A 25,190-nucleotide genomic window follows, 5' to 3' on the forward strand; every position below is an offset into this window, starting at 1 on the left:
ATGTGTATTTTTGGGAGGAACCTTTTACTTGCTGCAAGTTTTCAAGATTATTGATTCTGTGCCAAGAGAAAGACACATGCAAATATAAAAATGAAACAAGCACCTTTTCACAGGGGAAAACACTGTCAAAAATAGTTATTTCCTTCCTTAAAGTTCTAAAGCCTAGCTGATTTTAAAACCAAGCAAATAATAAAATAGAGAAAAGGGAGAAGAGGATAAGAGTCTGATATTACTTACATATCACATTACCTATGTCAGGGAAATCAAGAGCAAATGCTGTTTTCCCTGTGTAATCTGATTCAGTCATGATTGAGTACTAGTGATTCATGTGGTGCTGTTAACTAGTGAGATGATCTCTTCCTGCAGTACTCCCCTCATAACCGTGGGTTCAACTACTCTCCAATGCATTTGCAGATGTCCATGATGGCATCTGTCTTTAAAACACTCCTCCTTTGTTGGCTGTTGCTTACTATTTTATGACAGTCACTGTTGTTATGGATGTTGTTTTAAAATCGTTCTTTACATGAATAAACACAACACTGTCAGATTACATGGCATGGAGATTCATCAGTTAAGGTAAGATAAAATGAAAAAGAATTCATCCCTATTTCTCTCATTAGATAAAAAGCTTTGGTAGAATCTACTGACCTTAGGGCCCTTATGCAGGCTGTTTGTTCCCTCTGCCTACAATGTTCCTCCCCACCCCCGCCCCGGGGAGCCAAATGACTTCCTTCCTCCCATCTTTTAGGTTTTCATTCAAATGTATTTCACTTTCTCTATGAAATGGTCCTGACCAACTATTTAAAATTGGAATACTCCAACACCCTGTATTTCCCTCTCTGCTTCCTTTTTTTCCTCAACAGTTATCACCATCTAATACCCAGTGCTTTGTTTACTGTCTGTCTCCCCCAAAAATGCAAGCTCCATGAGGGCAGGGATATTGGTCTGTTTTGTTCCTACTATACACCTAGAAATGTAACTTGTTGAGTGAGTGAATGATATAGGTGAATTTGCCAGTGTTATAATTTTTGAGATTATGTCTCATAAATTTAATCCATCCATGACTTATACCCTGAGATAAAGGATCACTCGAAATCTCTCTTGTGGTTAGAAATGGGTCCTAGGGTTCAAGGACCTAAAATTGTCACAGTTCCTTTTGTACTCCTGAAACCTTAAAAGATGGAAGAAAACCTCTAGTGAGGTAACCAAGGAATTATGACCTTTGGCTGTTATGGAGCCCCGAAAAAAGATGTACACTGCGTCAGAAGGTGTTGATGATGCTATCTAGGTCACAAAGGTTTAGAACTTCCCCAGCATAGTTTCTCTTTTTATAAGTTTAGTCTGTATGTAGTGTCAGAATGAAAACAGTTCTTGTTTTACCTTGGCAGTTTTTCGAATGTTTGACTTTGGTATCCTAGAGGAAATGGAAGAAACTAGTTTCATTATCCACAAAAATTGAGTCTCATAGGAGGACCTCATACAAACCAAACCAAACCAAAACAAACAAATAACAACTTTCTGCACCAGAATTGCAAGTTCACTAAACAAGATTTGATTTTATCTTAAACCTGAGCAAGAGAAGTAATCTTTGAACTATAGTGGTTCATTGGGTAATTAAATGTTATGGGCAAATGATGTCCTCCCAAAATTCCTGTGTTGTTATACTAACCTTGATACTTCAGAATGTGACTGTATTATTTGCATATAAAGTGTCTAAAGGGATAATTAGGTGAGAATGAGGTTATCAGTGTGGGCCCTAATCCAATATGACTGGTGTCCTTACAAGAAGAAATGAGGACACAGACATCATACAGAGGGAAGACCATGTGAAGACACAGGGAGATGACAGCCACCTACTTGCTTAGGAAGGAGGTCTCAGAAGAAACCAAACCTGACAACACCTTCATCTTAGATTTCTGGCTTCCAGAGCTATGAGAAAATAAATTTCTGTTGCTTAAACCACCCAGTTTGTGGTACTCTGTTACTGGCAGTCTTAGCAAACCAATACAGCCAAACAAGAAATGCCATAAATTTTTGTCAGAAAAAAATGCTTGTAAAGAAGTAGATTTATATGTCAGAGTTGTTTTGTTCTCTCCTCAAACCAGAAGGTTCCTTTTAGTCAGCTGGCAGTACGTTTTGTTCCTACTATACACCTAGAAATGTAACTTGTTGAGTGAGTGAATGATATAGGTGAATTTGCCACTGTTACAATTTTTTTTACCCATAGTAGCCATTCACTTAAGACCCTAAGATGCACCCACTAAGTGCAGGATACTAAAAACGTCAAAGCAAGAACAGAAATTGAATGCTCCTACACATAAAATTAAAACACCTGTAAACTTTTCAGTGAAAGATTTTGCAAATTCTACATCACTATTACCCCTTTTCTCACTGCTTCTAGATCAGAAATACTTAAGTTAACAATAAAATTGAGGGAGCTGGGACAGTAACGTTTTTCCAAAATAATCAAACCTACTATCACAGAATCTAGTTTACACATATTTCTGGATTTACTTTTTCTTTCCTGTGCTTTTCTTCTTTGTTTCTTATATTCATCACTTTTTAAAAATTTTGAAAACAGTTATGCTATTTTATAATTCATGAGAGATAAATATTCTGAAGTCCTTTTACTATTTCTGGAATCAAATCAGTAACTATAAGGTGAACTTTTTTGTTTTTGGAGACAAGGTCTCATTCTGTCACCCAGGCTGTCTGAAGTGCATGGCTCACTGCAGCCTCAACCTCCTGGGCTCAAGCGATCCTCCCATCTCAGCCTCTCTAGTACCTTGGACCATACATGCACACTACCACATCCAGGTAATTTTTTCAATAGTTTGTAGAAATACGGTCTTGTCACATTGACCAGGCTGGTCTCGAACTCCTGGGTTCAAGTGATCCTTCTGCCTCAGCCCTCCAAAGAGCTGGGATTATAGGCATAAGTCACCGCACCTGGCCTAAAGTAAACTTTTAACAGAATATATGGAATGTAATTGAGTTGACTAAAGTGATGACATAAATCCTGTCTTTCTATACTTCAGCAGCAGTAGCTGAGCAATTCTTAAAGACACATAAAAGCACTATTCAAATGAGACCTTATATTATTTTTTAAAGTGTTTATACATAATCATAAACTTTTGAAAAAATATATATATAACTTCAAAAAATTGTTATACTTGTTTCATTTTTACCTTCACAACTATTTTCCCAATTAGGTAAAGGATTATTGTTTTCATTTTATACAACTCTACAGAAAGGACACTGAACTCATTAACATAGCAAACTCCAAATTATGTGGTTAAAATAAAGCTAATATAATCAGGGATTACCTAAATTTATTTATTTATTCTTTAAATTACACTCAGGTTTTCCACTGGTTGGTATACAGTCAACTTTCAGCGCAACAGGAAACATATACCATTAATTAATTTAGTATCTTTGTTTCTACAAACTTAGTTTAATTTTTCACATTTCTACTTCAAAGATTGCATCAAAAAACAAACAACAAACACAGAAAAACTTTGAGGAATCAAATGTAACCAAGATTGAAAGTTAGGAACCTATTTTTTAAAAGTTATAAATATTCTAGATTATCAAATTAGCACTTTATTGTGGTACATAACATAAAATTTTAAATTAACATTTTAAAAACATTAAAAATATGTTCTCACCAATATTAGGGTGCTTCAAAAGACGGCAGATTCTAGCTTCTCTTTCTAGTTTCTGATGATCTGTTTTAAAAAAACAGAATAAGGCAAAAATAAATAAAGCAAAAAATAATAAAACGCAATAAACATCATAACAAAATGACATAAGGCCTTTGCATTTACTTATCCTTTGATTTCATTTTGAAACAATGATAGTTCAAATTTAGAATTCAGTGAATAGCACATAGTTCAACAATCTAATTTTATTTTTCATTGACTTGATGTTTGACAGAGTGCAGTATAGAACAGTGCTAAATTTAGACTTGGGGAAAATAGTAGAAATTGCACAAAACAATACTATTCTTTCTCATTTTTACATTAAGTATATATTATTGTAACAAGTTAAATAACCCAATATAGACATACCAATTTAGAGCAGAGGATGCATATATGGAAATTGAATTGCCAATGGAAGAAGTGCTAAATCAGGTAATTATAGTTTATCCCTAATGGAGAATGTTCTCTGTTCAGTCATACGCTCTGTTAACCAATTTCCTTACAATTGTTGGTTCAACTTCCTAGGTTTATGATGCTCTTCGTAATATCAAAGATTTCCAAAAATCCCTAATTGCTTGCTCATCTTCACCTATCTATGTTTCCCTAACCATTTCTTTGAAGAAACATGAACCACTATAAACTTGTGTTTTAAGAATTATCTTAATATTCTTCTTTGATTTTTTGGTGGCAGTACGTATACACATAAACGTAACTAAAATCACTCATCACAACACAAAATAAATGGTAGTGAGAGACAAAAACATGGTAGAAACACATGTTGCTGATAAGGGTAGCAGTGTATACTGGTCATTAGTTGAAAACTTATACACAAAATATCTGATTTAAATCTTACAACAACCCTCTTATATTGGCAATATTATCATCCGTATTTTAAAATACAAATACCAGTAGTTTAACACCACTGCCTTGATTAATGCAAAGCCTCCAGCAATCTCATCCTCTGTTTCTTTTGCATTTATGATGCAACACATGTCAACACATATAAAAATGTCAACACTTTTTAAAATAAAAGGCAAATAATGTTTGGTTTTAGTTTGGAAATAGTTTTGACTTTGAAGATCCCCTAAGAGAGTTTTTGGCACTCCCTGGGTCTGCAGACGCACTTTGGGAACCACTGGTGTATGCTATAATGAACTGTTGTATATAATGTAGATATTTTTTGGCCATTTAGAAAAATATTTTAAACACGTACAGTGCTATTAATAGCTCAAAGTGTCAAAAACACAGTGTCTTAATAAATCAGCCCAGCATTAGATAGTCTCTAACAGTGTATCTCCATTGTATCTTGATTCCCAAATACAAAGACAGATATTCTCTGGACCTACCATTATCTAAAATTATACCTACTTCAAATAAAAGTAAATTCTTCAAACTCCCTATCTTTTTAACAAGTCCTTACTCTTAAGCTATTTCCAACTTATTTAGAAGTATACAAGCAAATACAAAAAGTAAAGGTAGATTTTGAAAATGCCTCTAACAGCAATACCATAAATACTGCAAAGTGTTACACCTAAAGTATAGCAAAGAGGCTGGGCACAGTAGCTCACCCCTGTAATCCCCGCACTTTGGGAGGCCGAGGCAGGTGGATTGCCTGAGGCCAGGAGTTCAAGACAAGCCTGGCCAACATGGTGAAATCTTATCTCTACCAAAAAAAATACAAAAATTAGCCAGGTGTGGTGGTGGGCACCTGTAATCCCAGCTACTCAGGAGGCAGAGGCAGGAGAATCACTTGAACCGGGGAGATGGACGTTGCAGTGAGCCGAGAACGTGCGCTGCATTCTAGCCTGGGTGACAGAGGGAGGCTCTGTCTAAAAATAATAATAATAATAATAAAGTATATGAAAGACATATGCTTACAGAGATTCGAATTTTGTTATGGAGACAGGGATATGCAAATATATGTGCTAAACTATGTGATTTTTTATATATATAAATCATCCGAAAAATATATAATTATATTAAAATAAAGAATAAAAAGGAAGCAAAAGATCTTTACAGCCAGTAAGTTCTACAGAGTTTTTGCTATAAGTATAATTATAAAACTTTATATAGTTTATCGTCGTGGGCTTAACCGTTGTTTCCTCATAAAATTCATATGAAGCCATCCTAATCTCCAGATCCCAGAGAATGTGACTGTATTTGGAGATGGAATGTTTAAAGAGGTGACTGAGTTGAAATGCGGTCATTATTGTGGCCTGTAATCTAATATGACTGGTGTCTATATATGAAAGGGGAACTAGTGCATGACATGCGCAGAAAGAAGATCCTGTGAAGACACAGGGATAAGACAGGCATCTACGAGGCAAGGAGAAAAGTCTCAGAAGAAATCAATGCTTCTGACACCTTCATCTTAGACTTCTGAGCCTCCAGAACTGTGAGAAAATAAATTTTCACAACTGCTTATTTAAGCCACTTAGTCTGTGGTACTTTGTTGTGGTAGCCGTATCAAACTAATACATCTAATGTATCAGTTTTCTATTGCTATGTGTCCAACACCTCAAATTTAGGAGCTTAAAACAACACACATGTATAATCTCACAGTTTCTGTGGGTCAGGAACCTGGCCGTAGCTTAACCGAGCCCTTTGCTTTAGGGTCTCTCACCAGGCTGCAATCGAGGTGTCAGCCATGGCTGGGGTGTCATCTAAAGTCTTGACTGAGGAAGGATCTCCTTCCAAGCTGGCATAATTGCTGGCAGTACTCAGTTCCTACAAGACTTGTTGACGTGAGGGTCTCAGTTCCTACCTGGCCATTGGCTGGAGGATGCCCTCAGTTCCTTGCATGTGCCAATATGGCAACATGTTTCATCAAAGTCACCAAAGGGAAGAGTATGGTAAGCAAAAGGGAAGGTCACTATCTTATTTAGCCTAATCACAGAAGTGATATCCCATCATGTTTTCCATATTCAATTGGTTGGGGAAAAAAAACCTAGGCTGGCCCAATTTCAATGTATAAGGGCATGAACAACAGGAGGAAGGATTATTAGGGCATCTTAGAATTTGTCTGCCACAGTTTTTTGTTTGTTTGTTTGTTTGTTTGTTTGTTTGTTTTTTGAGACAGAGTTTAGCTCTTGTCGACCAGGCAGGAATGCAATGGCGCAATCTCGGTTCACTGCAACCTCTGCCTCCCGGGTTCAAGCAATTCTCCTGCTTTAGCTTCCCAAGTAGCTGGGATTGCAGGCGCCTACCACCATGCCCAGCTAACTTTTGTACTTTTGGTAGAGATGTGGTTTCACCATGTTGGCCAGCCTGGTCTCAAACTCCTGACCTCAGGTGATCCACCCGCCTCGGCCTCCCAAAGTGCTGGGGTTATGGGCATAAGCCACCATGCTCAGCCCACAGTAGACTTTATAACAATAGTACTGATGGGCTTTCTCTGAAAAGCAGCTTCACTTACTTTTTCTTCCATATAATCACATAACTTAGTGATCTTCTATGAATCATAGGCATTCTGCACTCTCCCACTGGAACATGTTTTGACATCCCAAACACGATGATATAACTAAATTCTAGTTTCCATTAAAACTAGAAATTAACAATAATGAAAATGGATATCACCTGGTATGTTTCACATTTAACATGAAGTTCACAACTTGACTTTCAGAGAGAGTAGGTAGGTGAGGAGTGATTAAATACCTATTACAGTATTACCAAAAAGCACATTTCTGTATTTATCCTGCTAAAGAGATGGATTACTTTTAAAGTCTCCTTTACTTTTAATTCCGTCAGCAACAAAAATTATACATCCTACCTCATCATTCCCAGCTCTGACAACTACAGTGGTGAGCAGTAAAGACAGATTATAAAAGGCAAGACAGCCATAATACTGTTTGGCACCATTTGAAGATTTTCTTTTATTATCCACAGGCCCTGAAGCTAGTGTGGAACCAGCCTTATTTATCATTTAATATTTATTAAAGTACTTGAACTATAATAGTTTGGCTTCATTATTCCTTTGAAGCTCAAGTCCACACTCTTGTATGAATCAAATATAACTCTTCAGGCTGTAATCTCATCAGGTCTGATAAGGTACATACTGTTAGTAATATATGGTTGAAGACCTGCCATATAAACAATGCCTTAAGGAAAATACATCATCGTTTGGTTTTGACATGAAGTCAGTGGGGGAATAATATTACCAGCAGAAAGACTTCTGTATTTTAAAACATTTCTTGAGAATTTTGGTGAAATGTTGTTATAATATTACTTCCCAGCCAAGATATGTTTTAACTTACAAAATATTTTATTTCAAATGAGGTGGAAAATGTGAATTCAGACCTAATGAAGTAAATTCTTGACTCCTGTTCCAAAACAAATTTTAATCTTTATGTAAAATAATACTCCTGATCACAAATGTAAATTAAAGTGCTACTCTGATTCACTTTCACACAGCAATAGAAATATCACTAAAGCTATATAAAGCAACAATATATCTACTCTGGCAATATCAGGGAATAAGCTCTTACCAATAAGCAAATTTCAAAAGTACTTATTTACTCCTCCAAGTACCCAAGTATTAAAATATTAACCTCATTAGGCGGTTGGGGGAAGATCTAACAGTCATTGCTTTCTTACATGAATGACATATATAAAAGAATTTCATCTTTTTTGACACCACTGAGTGCTCATTATTAGCATTAATTATTACTCTGCTGTAATCCAGTGAAATACTCAGAGGCTACAGAGGTGTGAAAACCCACAGGTACCTGCACCACCTACCAAGTGCCAAGGGAGGGGTTTGGACAAAAGGAGGGGTTGCCTTCTGTCATAACTGGTCAGTTACTGCCCCTTCTAACAAATACACACGCATGCACACACACACATATGCGCATGCACAGACATGCACATGCAGGCACACACACACAAATATAAGCATAAAACCTAAGGAAGGCCTGAGTTTGCCATGGCCAAGAAGGTTTAACTCTTCTACTCCCCCTCCTCACAAACAGAATCCCACTCCCAAAATAATCTTATATCAAAATTACAGAGGAGTTGCCCATGGGCGCATGAAAAACTGAATGTTTAAAATCCAGCTCTATCACTAATTTTTACCCTACTGGCCTTTCGGCTTGTCAGGTTAAGCTGCTGAGCTGCTGTGTTCCCTATTCTTATCTCCTTAGTCCTGACATTTCCTGGCCTTATGCTCCAGTTTGAGGTCAATGCCTCAGATCTGTTTTTGAGGGCAAGTTAATCCTGCCTCCCTGGCTTCCTTATGACAACCAGCCCAACTCGATTTTGAAATTTTTCACATTTGTTTCATTTACAAGAAACTACAGTCTCAAGTAAGAGACATTGTATTTGCCCCTCTGGAAGAAACCTGGCTGGCTACTCATTCTCAGAATGGGGGAAGATAAAACTAAATGTACCTAAACTATTTCAACTTTTATACTGTTGTATCCGCTTATTACGTGTTTTTTTTTTTTTTTTTTTTTTTTTAAATCTCTTCATGAGTTTTTGCTGTCAGCTGTTAGTGCTGTCAATGTCTCCAGTACATAAAACAGTTTCAGGTACACACAATAGGCATTCAATAAATGTTTGTTGACTGAATAAATGAATGAAGGACGAATGCCCCTTCTTTTTTCACAATTGCTGTGAATGGAGAACCAGAGAAAAGAAAAGCATAAAAATATAATAAATAAATAAATAATAAATATTTATAAATATACATAAATAAATATAATAAATAAATAACCTGGAAGTGAGAACCTAGAGATCCTCTCTTAAAAGAAAGATGCACTTTTTAGTGCATGGATTCTGGAGCACTATAATGTAGCTACTCAGAGGCCTTTTTCCTGCAGGCTTTGGAATTACATTCTGAATGCATTTTTCTTGTTAGAGAAATTGTGTCTCACTAAATGAGGCATTCCTCTAGAAAGAATACAGAATCTATCCATTTAAGTAGGTCACATTTAAAAACAGACTGCAAAGTAGAAGGAGCTAAGGAAAGAGCCATTTCACTACAAAACCTGAACAGGATGTATATAAATTTAAAGCTGTCATATCCATTTAACAAAAAGTTTTAAAAATTCATAATTAAATATTACAAAACTATGCTATGCCATTGTGTCATAAATTTGAATTTTTAACTATTTGACGTAGAATCTTTTTGACATTAGGGACCAGTCCTTCTGCTGCCCACAATGCCCTGGAAGAATCAGTAAGATCCTACAACTATATAAGATGATGTTCTTTTCATGGTGAAGTAGAATTAGATACAGATGCTGAAAACTCCTACATCTTAATTTAGAATGAAAGTCTCTGTATCTTAACTTAGACGTGAAACCTTTTGAAAGTCTATTCTGTGCAGGAAGCTCATATAAATGTAGATTATCAATTATGAGTCCAACCTTGATTCTATATGGACTGGAAACCATGGCTGCCTTGTGGAGAAGCTCCACCCCATCATTTGAAAAAAAAAAAAAAAAAAAAAAAAACGTGAAAAAAGAACCAAGCCTCTACTTCATTTTACCTTCTTTCTGCAGTTTCACCTATGGAGGAAAATGGAATTTTCAACTGACTGCAGAGGAATAAAAACCCATAACGAAGGTCCCTAATTTTGTAGAACACTAGACACATTGTAAGAGACAAGCCAGAGAAATGGAAAGACCTCTGGCTTCAGAGTGGAGTGGACAAGAATTGCTATCCTGGTTCTACCACTGACTACTAGCTAGGTGTCCAAGTTACTCGACCTTTCCAAAGTTCCTTACATAACACGGGCATAAAATACCTAGCACCAGGCACTGTATCTGGAACAAAAGAGGTCCTCAAAAAATTGTATTATCAACATTATTATCATTATTATTGCCTAAAATGTGTCCAACTTTAAAAGAACTAAATTCCTAAAAGATATATTAAAAATTACATTAACTCCATCAAAAATTATTTATTTTACATGTATCCTAATACATTACAAAAATAACTGTTTTTCATAAAATCATATGATGACGCCCTCGAGGCCACTGATAACAGAAATAGTGAGAGAACCACTGGTATCTATGGTCAGAAAGAGACAAATTCAATACAGTAAAATATGGACAAAAACTCAAAATTATTCAGTTTTACAGTATATGCTAAACATCTAAAAAAAACATAGAAAAAAACTATTATTTGTCTGAGTGTAAAATTTGTAAATAAATAAAATTGTCCAGTTTTATATACAAACTTACTATGCTCTTTTATTCATCCATTTTGCATATCTGAAACATATCTCTTCTGATTAATAGTTTATCATAAAATTGTTTAAGAGGGAGCTGCTGTATAATATATTCTCATTCACAGGACTGTAAAGGAATAAATATTGAAATTTGATGGCACCATTCTTATGTTATCCTACAGAAGAAATTATTTTCCCTCTTCCACTTCAATAATAGCATCCATTCAGAGATATAACATTATATCTGTTATTTAAAAAATGCTTTACACAAAATTATGAAAATGTAATGCAAAATCTACATCTTATAGGGCTCTTGTTCAGTTGCAATTTAAGTGAAGATACAACTTATTGTAGTCCTTTTAAAATTATAAACTATAGTGAATCCTAACTTATATAAAATATTTTCATATAAATGTTTATTTAATGTCTGATAATATAAACTATCTACATAGTTATTAAGAAGGAGATGGGCATACTCTGCTAAGATCTAATAGAAGTTTCAAGAGAGTCTCTTAGTAAGCCTTATACTACTTCTAGGTGATGGGCTAAGGGGAATTTGAATTGAGCTTTTATCCCTTGGCCGGGGGGGAAGTGGGAGCATAATTGTGCAGAACAGGGTACATTGGAGGAGGTATGGTGTTGAATGGAGACTATTGGTGGACTGTAGATTTCCTTTGGAAGATCAAGGAAGGAGATGCGCAGGAAACCCTGATTATAACCCTCGTAGCTCTACCTGACATTAGCGATCTCCCTCAGTTATCATACCTTCTGTGATGGTGTTGCTGTCTTCCTCTCATGAGAGTGCCTCTGTCTGTCTGCTTGTGTGTCTGTCATTCTGTTAACATGGCTACACCACTCATTGCATGTTCCAAGATATAAAACTTGTCTTATGAAGGTCACCAGAGGATTTAGGCAGGAGGAGTGAATCAGGAAGCATAAGAAGAGGAGAGTGGTATGCAGAATGGCCAGATAGCCAGGACATGTCCCTTTAGGAGAAAGAGGATCCAAGCAATATTCAGTAGGTCAGAGTCAAGGCCTTTCCAAAGGAGGAAATCAGAACTTCCAGATGGCACTAGGAAACAAGGTATCAGACCGAGTTCACACAGAACAGATGACCATCTGTCAAAAGTACCATTTAAAACTATTATGGCTGGGCGTGGTGGCTCATGCCTGTAATCCCAGCACTTTGGGAGGCCCAGGCAGGCAGATCACAAAGTCAGGAGTCGGCGACCAGCCTGGCCAATGTGGTGATCCCCGTCTGTACTAAAAAAAAATACAAAAATTAGCTGGGCATGGTGGTGTGCACCTGTAATCCCAGCTACTCTGGAGGCTGAGGCAGGAGAATCGCTTGAACTTGGGAGGTGAAAGTTGCAGTGAGCCGAGATTGTGCCACTGCACTCCAGCCTGGGTGACAGAGCAAGAAGACTCTGTCTCAAAATAAAACAATAATAAATAAATAAATAATAAAACTATGATGTCTCAACCGATTGTTAATATTGTAAATAATAAGCCCTTATATAAATCACAAGTTATAAGAATATTAGTTGGTGCATATTAAGAATTAAAGAGGTTTAATTTGTCTATATCTTTATTTTCATTGTATATCAATAATTTAATTCACATAAATTATTCTAATTATACTATTATAGAGGACTAATGAGATAATTTTTGTATAATACATTAACTCTACCCTCAGTCTACAATCAAATAGTACTCTTCCTTAGATGTAATTTTGCTTGTGAGAAATTTGCAGCACAATTCCATTTTGACTTTTAAGCACAACAGAGCTAAGTCATTTGAGACACTTTGTATTAAAATCCTTCCAGTTTCGGCTATCCAGAGATTAGAAGGACACAGAATGGAAACAAGGCATACTAAAGATAAACAGAATCCACCCTTAACCATCTTTTTCCAGTGGCCCCAATGATTTTTACAAGCAGTTGTATAGTAACACAAGAGAACACTTACTTCAGGGATTTTGCTTTTGTTTTTCTTATTGTGGTATGATAAACATATTTTGCTATTCTTAAGCATTTTTTCCTAAGAATTAAGTACACAAATTTATTCAAAAACTGAAAACTATACAAATATTTATATGGTTTTCCACAGGAAAATTTTCCTTAGGTAGTTTAATACTAACACGTTGAAAATAGAGATAAAAGAATAACTTTGGATAACAATTTAGAAGAATAAAGGGAATGAAATGGAAAAGAACACTGATGTTTTATGGTTCCTTTAAAACATGTGGAACATGCCGTTATTCATTTTTCTGTGACTGAGTTCTCCTAAGAGGTAACTGTGAAGCTAAAGTAGCTTAGGCTTCTGGGCCCTTCATATGCACAGACTCCTGAAAGGACCTCATCAATGTTTACAGGCTCATATGTTTTCATAAAAGTTGCAAAACATGATATCTTAACATTAATCAGCTACGATCATTATTTCTTTCCACTCTTCTTTTTCCTCCATCACACTTTTCTTTGTGTTGGGTGACACTGGAGCAAGCACAAACATTTTTGAGATCTAATAAAAGGGAAGTTGAGCTGTACTGAACATACATTTAGTTTAGGTTTAATAAAACATATTTACTTGGTTTGCAGTCACTTCTATGTTGAGGTATGTTACTGCTAGCCATCCCAGTGTAGGATGTTTTGGAAATACACCCACCTCTCAGTCTGCCATGAGATAACGATGTGACACCCCAGGGGTGGTATCAGCATATGAATTTGAACTACAGATCACCCTGCAAGTGTGTGAACAAACGAGGAGGAAAAATGTTTTTGCTATTTTTCTGGAATTTGTTATGCTTTGTAGTATTTCTCTGCTTTTTAAAATTTATAACTTCTTATGACTATTTCATCCTAAATATATTTCACTTTTGAGTTTAATTTTTTATTTGTAATCCTTTCTCTTCCTTAGGGAGAACCTCCCAGATTGCATACATGTGAGGTGCTGCTAAGCCTGGATGCACGCTTCTTGTTATGCTTATGAAAAAAAGTAGATGAAAATGTATTGTTTAAACTGTTAACATAAAAAGACTTGCATATTAAAATACCTGAGATAATTTATAATATTAACTTTCTTCTTCAAGTGAATAAAAACTCATTTATACTGCTAAAACTAGTCATTAAAATCCCATACATATCTTACATTACATTAGTCATGAGTGACCCACCATAGTAAAACGATCACTAAGTTGAAAGTCAAGGTAAAGAAATTGACTTCCAGTACAGACTCTGCCAGGAATGGCAAAAAAGCAAATCTTACACGTGTGTAAAACTATATTTATTCCTCTGTATCCTATTAAGACACTCTAAGTTTGAGATACTATGTATTTATTTGTAAAGGAAAAAGTCCTTATATCAGACATGCTACTTAACATATTTTTAATTAATATTTTATTAAGCAAACACAAGGGAACTGATAGCTGTTTTGGAAGATGAAGTAACATATTATGGTCTAAGTACTTGCAAACTAATAATTAAACTAGCAATTATAAGAATATCCTTTGAATTGAAGAAAGAAAATGAAGTTATCATTTATTGAACTACAATCCCCAAGTTAAAAAGTGTAAGACACTTAAAGTCTTGCATCTATATATTTTAATTCTATTAATTAAATTAAATAAATTAATAATTTAAAAATAAATAAAATTAATTTAATTATTTATTCCTTGTTTACCACAGTTGTGAATGCTTTTATTTCCTATACATACATACACACAAACACACACATAAATGAGGTTTAATGCAGCCACCTAAATGGAAAAAAAAAATACTACTGAGTCAGGATATTTAAAAAGAAATTGTATATCCCATGTACCTCAAAAATATGTAAAACTATGACATATCAATTAAAAAATATAAAACAAATGAAATCTTCTGTTTTAGTTGAAACCTTGAAGGCTAAAAACAAAATAATTATCAGATACAAGTGCCAAATCGGAACTTGCCACGGGTTCATCTGAAGCCATTCTGTCATCATAAGCCCACTGCTTGCTTTCAGCTCTACAAGAGAAAGTAACGAGACCCCCAGAGAGGACTACTCTGGATAGAGTGGTCAGAACATTCTGTACTACCTCCTACTTCACACCACAAAAGAGCTTACTCAAGGGTACCAAATTGGAAGGGAATGAGTGTCTCTGAGAGAAATATTTGAAAAAATGCATCTCCTGGAGTTAGAGGAAAATAACTACTACCTACTTTAAATCTGACTTTAAAGGCAGGAAATTGTGGCTGGCTAGCTGTCCTGGAATTGCAAAGCCCGGAGTACCCTGTTGTGATCAGGCTATGCTTCCATCAATGGCAAGAAAAAGATGCACCTTTCCCATGGACAGGATACAGGCCCACAGGGGGAATGATCTCACAAGGGACAATGCCCAAAAGGACCACCTGGCAAGGCAATGTAATCCCAAAAGAGGGGTGTAATGCCAGAAACCCAGGAGCTGCAAAGACAGCTAAAAACATCTAGCCAGGGGTGGCATGACTATCATCAGAGGAACTATACCCAGGGGTCCCTAAAAGGAATTATCCAAAGAGACAGTCATCAATCATACATCTAACAGAGGGTAGCAGTGCAGGTTGGAACTGCACCAGTGACTCAGACTTGCCCAGTTCCTTACAACCCTTCTCTAAAGGGCCCTGAGGGCAGCCAGTGAGTGGGAGAGGAAGTCAGGTGACAAAGAGTGTCAGTACCACACACCCCCTGGTCCAAAGAGGCTGTCAAGCCTCAAACAGGCCCAACCTGAGGGAAGAAGTTTTAAATGATTACTCTGATCGGGACTTTTAAAATCCTGAAATGAGTCTGTTCTTGTGACTAAAAGACACGGCAAAGCTCTGAGATCTAACCAAGACTTCTTAAATGGCTGAAATAAATATATTCTGTGGGAAGAGGAATAAAGTAGTTCCCACTTGCATCCCACTAAAGCTAGATGGTTAGAATTCTGATTACAGTATTTTAATAAAATAGCCATATATTATAAATATGTAACAAATATATAATCATCTAGTGTCTGAATTTACTGAATACCATTGCCTTTACATCACATACCTCTGCTTTCACAGTTCCATGTCCAATTCCCTTTGGAAGCAGAGCTAGGATGAAAAATCTAGGTAGGTTATACTAAAGCAGTTGTTAAATATGCTTGCATATTTTTTTTACAATCACCTAAAATTTGTCTAGATAACCTACACTTCAGGAGTGTATCATCTTACTGATTCTGATATTGAAATTATGATACATCTGAAATGCAGAATAAAATTCCCCAGACTGAACAGAGTGGTATTCTTAATTAATCATCATTCTAGATGTCATCTTTCGTCATTCATTGGGAAGGAACACTTACCTTTTACCTAGAATGCTCTGCCTCAGGTAAGTACTGCATCATTTAGAACACGTATTTGGCATTTCCATGGCATTACAAGTGGGTCAGGTCTAAAGCAAGAGCTTACTGCAACTCTGCCTGGCTTGAAGCCCACAGTTTACAAGGAAGCATATTAAATGCCACTTAAATTGGCTGTGGTTCCTTCTACATTCTGAAAGAGGAAGATTCCTCTATGTGACCAACTTTAAAGCTGGCAGACAAAAACCTGTCCAGGCTGGACAGTTAATTTCCTCTCCCATGTGAAATTAACAGACCTACTGCCCACCTGCTAAATGTCTGTCTGCAGAGTGATACTGAAAACAATTTCTGACTTGTGTTAATCCACAGATATTCTCAGAGCTTAAAGAAGGCTTCCTAACAGATGGAAAGGAGGTGGCAAGGGAAGCCCTATGTGCTTAGTGGGTTTTTTTGTATCACAGTTAACAGAAATCAATGACTACTTCCCCCAAGAGAATAAGCAACAGAGGCACTCAGGAGGAATTTCTACTATTTGCTCCTTAAAACTTGAGACTCTAGGAATTCTGCCAAGTGACCTGGAAACAAGGGACTGTGACCAGAAGCCTCTGAAGAGAGCATCATGCATTAGATTCTTGCAGTAGAATCAAACATACTGCTAACATCCATGCATGCATATTCCATCTTTGACAACTCACCTATCTTCTACACAATAGAAAAATAAACTATTTTTCTTTTCATATAGCCTAATTCCTGACTTTTCCCCTACCTTTGTTTTACCCTTTCCTTTCACCTTAACATTGGTTTTAAAAATCTCATTGTAAAACGTGATAGATTCTCACTGAAAAACATGTATATTTCAGCTTAAAGAAATAAATATGATGTAAAACTACTCCACTACCTAGATATACCACTATTTCCATTTTGATGAGTGTATTGCCAGTCTTTTCCTAGGCATATATATATAACATATTGCTTTCATCTTTAAAATCATAACTTATACACTTTCATAAGCTGGTTAAATCCCTTAGGCAAGTATTGGTACAGAGAGATTGCTCGCCAGCCAGATAAACAAATGGAGAATGATAAAAGTTTACAAACATGAATGGAGGTGCAGACAGGGGAAGATCCGTTCCAGTCAAGATGTATCCCCATCATATCAGAGAATGCCCCTCTGCAATTTCTGTCAAAAGGATCTAACTCATTGGTTCCACAAAAAGTTGGTATAAATGGTAAAGTTCCCACGGAATCAGGGAAAGTAATTATTCTGATTAAAAAGTTCATCTCTGAAAGAAAATTAAAAAACATGTGACTACTATCTAATTAATGTAGATGCAAAGGTAATTGTAGTCAGAGAGGTAAAATTCCATGTAAAGTTTACAAAATTTGCACATGTGCATAAAATTAAAAACGATAACACCTTCCATATAAAAGAGCTACATATTTCCTTCATTTGTAATTTATCACTATGCTTTATTCATTCAGAGCTACCAGTGGTAGGCCAAGGTAGGCCTTGTCTTTGGGTAGGCCAAGATCTGTATAGCTTCTCTACAAGTGATTATGACACAGTTCCTATCATCTTGGAATATGCAAGCCAGATGAGGAAACTCCTTTAGTTCAGATTTTGATATATCTGTATAATGCCCAAAATATAATGAACGATTGGGAAAATATAACATCGAAAATCAAGAAACTTTATCTCTATCATACAAACCATTCAAATCTTATGAAATGTTTACTAGTTTACTAAGCGCACTAAGTGGTTCTCTTTCCCCACTACCATTCAACCTTTCCCCACTACCATTCAACCTACTCTATGTATTAAAGACTTGGCATCTATCCAGTCTTCTAGTTCACTGAAAAATCTGCCAACATTCTGAGCTATTTCAACAGACGCAAGGATAACTGGTCTAACACTGAGCCTCTCAGTTTCTTGACCTCCCTGTCTCCAGTGGTCTTCATTTCCACTCGATTTCAGTCACCACTCTTGCAATCATTCCTTGAAACTTGGCCATCCTCCTCCAGAATCAGGGAGTTAAAAATCACAGTCGCTGATTATAAAATGCCCATTTTCTAGATTATTCAGTGTCTCCCAGAGTGACTTTTTGTTCAAATCATCAGGAATACCAGTCCACTGACTCCTCCACTGTTCCTAATCCATAAGTCTCTTTATTTACTTTGCTCCACACAACTCTATGCACTCTTTGACTCAGTCATGCTAGACTTCTTTGAGTTCCTCAAATGTGCCATTGAAGAAGTTAAAAATATACCATTCTGGCATAATGACTATTATGAATTAAAGGTACTTGAAAAACAGCAGGTAGAAGATCATTCTGGCCTCCTTTCTGTTTCTTAAAAGCAGGAACTCTGAAAGGTCCTCTCCCTATACCAGAAGGAAACCAATATTCTTATCATCAAGGATGGAAATTTGAGCCAAAGAAAATTCTGTACAGACCTTGCTAAAATGGCTCTTGTCTCTTAAGCCTCTTCATATAATTTTGTTGCTTTTTCACAACTTACTATTCTTTGTTCAATTCAGTCTATAACTGATTCATTCTAATTGTTTCTTTGGGTCTTCATTTCTTCATGAGGGCTCCCACTGTTGTGTAAAACTTAGATTAAATAAATAAATTCCTGTGCTTTTCTCCTGTTAATCTGTCCTATGTCAATTTAATTCTTAGGCCTCGCCAGAAAAAACCCTAAAGGGGAAGAGCTAAAATTCAGCCTCACTCCCCTACACTAGTAGGTTGCCTTCAGAACCTTTGTGCATGCTATCCTGGCTTCTGGAATACTAATTGCTCCTCTGTCTGATTTATATCTATCTATTCATTCTTTACATCCTAAAGTAAGTATCTTTTCTTCAAGGAAGCCATTCCTAATGTGGCCAAACTCCCTATCATTGGCTCACATACATAGCACAAATTCCACCTCTATATTGTACTTGACCCATTTTTGATTTCTATTTAGCTGAAAGATATTTTTTAATACTCTGTCTCTAACAAAATAAATCCCAAGACAGCAGGATCTATGTTGATTTCTTTTTGTTTCACCATTTTATACTAGCTCCTAAGACAGTGCATGGCCCATAGCAATACTCATAAATATTTATTAAATGCATTCAGAATAAACAGGAAGAAAGGGTATCAACAGGAAAGTGAAAGTAACAGAATGGAGACTATATCTGATACTTTGGCTTACTTCCTTCTTGAAGGAACTTGCTTGTCTTACTTCCGTCAGACATCAGGATAATCTGTCAATCATCTAGAGCCTGCTCTAAGAATCACGTGATGCAATACCATCTGAATAAGAAGGCCCATGTCAGTACTGGCCCTTGGATAAGAATTGAGTAGATTCTAGAAGATTCAGTGATTACTGGATTGACAAAAATTTGATTATTTATTTATTTATTAGGTTATTAGGTTATCAGAAATCTCATATATGTGATATATATGATATGCTCTCAATGACAGGCATTGAATTAAGGAGATAATAAGTCAAGTAAAAATAATCCCATGTATACAGAGGAAAAAGTTGCTTTTCATGGTAGCAGAATACATATAAATCTAAAGGGGATATCATACTAGTGTTAAGTGGAAAATATGCACAGGATAGTATCTAGCAGCATCTTGATAAAGCTTCAGAGATCAAGTGAAACTGTCTTTTAAAACAGCTGTGCAATAACAGCTATGTGATAAAATAAATGTCATGAAAATAAAGATTTTTAAAGCTATGGTAACATCTCAAATAACTAGAATATTTTATAATTTGATATTTTATAATTTGATACTTCTGGTCAGCTGAAAATCAGGCTGCCTGCAGGTTAACAAAAAATACCCTTTTCGTAAGAGTTGTCATTAGAAATCCTCATAAGCTAGGTTAACTCAAGCCCCCTTTTTAATAAGAATAGTCCTATGAAGAAGCTGCTATTAAGAGACACTAAGCCACACACTAGAAATAAGCTGAGCAGTAGAGAAAGGTGGATCTGGGAGCTCTTTATTAGGCTCTGGTGGGACATTGGGTAATGGACCCAACCTTACTGACATCACTTTCCTCAGCTGTACGACATTAAATCATCATTCCCTAGGATCCTTGCAAGACTTCAAAGCCTTTTAGGCATCTATTCTCTTCGTGACATCAGTGGACTAAACTAAGATCTTTTCCATTTCTGTGATTTTATAGTTGGTTCTGTGATTCTTTTATTTTTTTCAGTTTTTAAATTTTAGTTGACACATATTATAATAATTGGGGTATCAAGTGATATTTTGATACATGCATACAATGTATAATGATCATATTAGTGTAATTTGCAAATCTATCACTTCAAACATTTGTCATCTGTTTATGCTGGGACCATACAAAATCCTCTCTTGTACCTATTTGAAAATATATAATAAATTATTAACTATAGTTACTCTATACCCTACAGTGTTGTAGAAGACTAGAATTTAAATCTAACTAGCTATGGTTCTGTAATTCTTAAAGGTCTAAGTGAAGCAAAGTAAATCCAGCCCACAGGCATTTCCTTCACCCAATTTTTTGAATATTTAAGTATAAAATACAAAGACAGAAAATTGCAGATGTCATGAGTATACTGCACAATGATCTTTCATAAAATGAACACACATGTGATCAGCACGCAGATCAAGAAACAGATGTGGGTGCCATAACCAGCACCCGGAAGCCTCTCCTGCTCCCTGCCCCTACCTCCACACCAGAATAACCACTATTCTGATTTCTAATAGCAGCAATTTAGCTTGTTTTTATGTAATACTTTATGTAATAGAAATAACACATTATGTACTGTGCCTTGGTTTTATTTTATCCCTGGAACACATTCCACTCACATAATGCTGCTCTGTGGTTCTAGTGCAACAACATTGTTAAGAGCTGCAAAACTTAAGATGGATGAATGGAAAGATTAAAAAAAAATAAGGAAATATGAAAGGTTGTTAATGCTAAAGAACACATTAGACTTTCAAAGTCTTGTTCTAACAGATATAATTAACTCTGTGACCACAACGTAAATAAACAGTGTGCAAAGTCAAAAGTAGCTTAGGTTTACTAATACATATATGTCAAATTTTAGTCTCTTACCCTCTTCTCTACTAACACATGTGGTTGTTTTTTAAATACTTGCCTCTCCCCAGCCATTTTATTTTCTTTCTTAATTCTTCCCTAGATGTCCATCATATATTCCAGCCATATATTCTCTAGTCTCTACTTTTCTGTCCTGACTTTAAAAATCAATAATAACATGTAAAAGAAACCCACAGAAATAGTAAGTCATATCCCTTAACCATGGGTAGAGAAAAAGCAAATTTTTAAAAAAACTAAACTGAGTTTTGACGACTCTGATTTCAGAACATAAAATCATTTTAAGCAAAACTTCTAAATGTAAACCGCAAATTAAAGAACAAACAAACAAATACTAGCCTTCCATTACAATAGGAAATCTAATTTGGAAACACTCAGCATACAACTTACTTTATCAGATAAACTTCATAGTAGGTGTCAGACTTACTAGTTTTTTAAGACAAAGATAACCAAATCTAAACTATTTAAGAAAGAATGAGAAAAAAGGAAAAGAAGAAAGGAATAAAGGGAAGAAAATCCTCTCACAATGATTCATTTGAAGACCAGCTAAAGAAAAGTTACCTAAAGTCACTGAACCTTTCTTCTTGGGTATGCTTTGTTTTAATATGAAAATACAATTTCCAAATTAATAAACTACAGAATATGAAAGAAGTCTATTATAAAGAAGTCTAGTAATTTGTGGCTTGAGGATTTCCCTTCTACCAGTCCTTTTTCACATTATTATTATTTTTTTCTTTTTTTAAAATCGAGACAGTATCTTGCTATATTGCCCAAGCCAGTCACAAACTTTTTCTTTTTTTAAAATCGAGACAGTATCTTGCTATATTGCCCAAGCCAGTCACAAACTTTTTAAACATTATTTAAGTTCTTGTCATTGTTCAGATTCTGTGGAAGCAGATGCTGAGATGGCTTATAGGGTATAAGATATTTATATGGAAAACCTGTAAGATTTTTATCAAATCTGTAAAGGAAAGGAGAAGGAAGAAAGATCAGGAAGCATGAGAAACAACCATGAGGCAAATCCAATGTCTCAAACTAGTGGAGCACTCTAGAACAAACGCTGTCCATCAGAGTTGTCTAGTGCTGGGGTCTTAACTTGATAATCAGATGTGAGATGCCACAAGAGGGAGATGGCTTTGGGAGGGCCAACTCTGTGAAGCTGAAGCTGACCCTGACTGCTGGAGGCTCTGCTGACTGCCTTCTTTGGAGGGGCATCTGAATGGTCTATCTCTATGTCTGTTACAGTTCTTTCATAGGACATGAGCTTAAAAAAAAAGTGTAATAGGTTCAAGAATGTGAGTGGGACAAACAAACAAAAAGATATAAATTAGAGCAACTCTAGGGTAAGTTCCTCTTAGGAATTATCTGGCTATGGACTGCTGCTTTGATAGATGAGGACACTGAGGCACTCAGAGGAGGAAATCTGCCTAGTCACATAGAACAAACGTTCTTTGTGCTATGGAAAAACCTGTCCTTGGCCTGAATGTGGGTGACTCCCATTAGGATATGGAGTGATGGCACCATCCTGTGCAAGGACTAGACACAAATGAAGGCCTTTTAACCACAGGTCTGATTTATGGAACACCTTTCTCTGGGGCAGCACTGGGAACTTGGCTAGCATGGGCTAATTAATCTTCACCATCTCCCTGTAAGGAAGGTAGGTCTCAAAGACCATTCCCCTAAATTAGGAATCAGAAAGAATGAAGTACAAAAGGATTTCTGTAATTTTCCTATAATCATTCACTAAATTACGAAGTACTGGAAGACCCAGGTATTTCTGAGCTCCCTGTTGACTACATTTACTGAAACAAATATTACACAAATATTACGTTTTACTGATAGTCATCTTTAACCTATATTTCCTTCCCTTTATTCTTCCTATTATGTGCAATACTTCTGTATAAAAAGTGAAAAATGAGACACACTGTATGATACGATTCGGTTGTGTCCCCACTCAAATCTCATCTTGAATTGTAGTTCCCATAATTCCCACATGTCAGGGGAAGGACCTGGTGGGAGGTAACTGAATCATGGGGGTGGTTACTCCCATGATGTCATGATAGTGAGTGAGATCTCATGAGATTTGATTGCTTTATAAAGCGCTTTTCCCTCTTTGCTCAGCACTTCTCTCTCCTGCTGCCATGTGATGAAGGATGTGTTTGCTCCCCCTTCCACCATGATTGTAAGTTTCCTGAGGCTTGCCCAGCAATGTGGAACTGTGGGTCAATTAAACCTCTTTATAAATGACCCAGTCTTGGGCAGTTCTTAATAGCACCATGAGAATGGACTAATATACTGTATAGTTTTCATTTTCAGTGCAAAGATAGTGAGTGACATGGCTAGTCCCAAGAAAACATTCACCAATCCCAGAAAACTTCAAGACTATTTTGAGTAATAAAATCTTACCTCAAATTTTATGCTGAGTTAATTCCATGCTGTAAAAATAAGTGATCATAAATTCAGGGGCAAAGATCACGGATAAAGACACCCAGATAATCCATTATTTAATCAAACTCTCTACTGAGATTTAAATGACAACTGAAATATGAATATTTTATTTAAATGACTTGTTTTACATATGCCAGGAAACATATTTAATTAAAAAAAAAAACAGCCTTTTCCAGTTCCATTTTATCATTTGAATAGTTTTTAATTCCAGTTTGCTGGTTTCTCCAGCACAAAGGATATCTATACTCAAAACCAATATTCTCTACCAAAATATAGTAGAAAAAGCATGGGATACAGGAACAGTGGATCTGAGTTTAAATCCTATTCTACCCCTTCCTTTCTGGGGAAATTGCTAAGCTTAATTTTCCATGCATATATGATGGAAGATGATAATGCTGTACAGGTAACTGCAGGAATTAAGTCAGATTACATATGTTAAACTTTGCATCACAGAATAGGAGCTAAATGTTTCAGTTGCTTTGATATAAAACGAAGAGCAATCTTCAGTTTTAATTTATTCATTTTTTTAAAAAAAATTCCAAATATAAACTGCTTTAAAAGAAGAGGAAGGTATATGAGAAAGTTACTAAAATGTATTTTTATATATGAAAAATTTCTCATATAAATTTATAATTTCATATTGTAATTTATTAAAAAGTCACTCAGATTTTTATAAATTAAATTTTAAAATATAGCTTCATTTATTTTTTCAAATTTCAGAATATTATTCACCATTTTCATGCACTTTCAAAATTTATAATGAGTACTTTTTCTTCTTTTGGATTTGAATCTCTTATTTACTTCAGTACCATTCAGACTTCAACTTCTTGCTCAAGACTGAAAAAAATTACAATGCAATTATGAATAGGCCATTTCCTCCTTCTTTCTCCTCTACTCCAACTTAAGTACCTAGAATCCTCACATAATCTCCAATCTTTCTCATATCTATTTTACTAAAATTATGCAAAATATCTATAATTTGAAAATTAGGAATTGTATTATCTTAGCATTTGGTTCAGTAAACACAAGAAAAGTGTTCCTTTACAATGACTATTATTCTAAGCAAATGTTTTAAATAAAAATTCTTCAATTGAAGTCAAAATTAGTCATCGAAGTTTTGCTGGAAGAAATAAGAACTAAAGTACATGGGGCCCTATGACTATAATAAACCCATCTGCATTCACTGCTTTACTTAGAGAAATAAAATACTCTTAGTTTCATCATGTTCAGTCATCTGCTAGCTACCTTAAATACACTTGAGTCACATGATCTATATAATGCAGAAAACAAATAAGAAGGTATTTGGAAATTAGTTAATGCTCATCCAACATCAGAAAACTGCCTTTCTAAATTAAAGTGAAGAATGAATAGAAATCTGAGGAGTGAAATATTTTAAACACAACTAATATGTGTTATTTTACCCTATTCATGACATTTAATT

The 25,190-nt window shown here is 35.6% G+C and overlaps 1 protein-coding gene across 28 annotated transcripts in view; it reads right to left on the minus strand.

Annotated features, from left to right (window-relative positions):
• Window positions 1–25,190, minus strand: part of CAMK2D (calcium/calmodulin dependent protein kinase II delta) — a 305,498-nt gene that overhangs the window by 200,138 nt on the left and 80,170 nt on the right. For all 28 annotated transcript variants that reach the window (XM_028848727.2, XM_028848742.2, XM_015139114.3 and 25 more), the window contains exon 3: window positions 3,669–3,728. In XM_028848727.2, the coding sequence (XP_028704560.1) occupies window positions 3,669–3,728 (60 nt within the window). The remainder of the gene's footprint in view (window positions 1–3,668; window positions 3,729–25,190) is intronic.

This window comes from Macaca mulatta, chromosome 5 (assembly GCF_049350105.2).
Source record: "Macaca mulatta isolate MMU2019108-1 chromosome 5, T2T-MMU8v2.0, whole genome shotgun sequence".
Classification (NCBI taxonomy): domain Eukaryota; kingdom Metazoa; phylum Chordata; class Mammalia; order Primates; family Cercopithecidae; genus Macaca; species Macaca mulatta.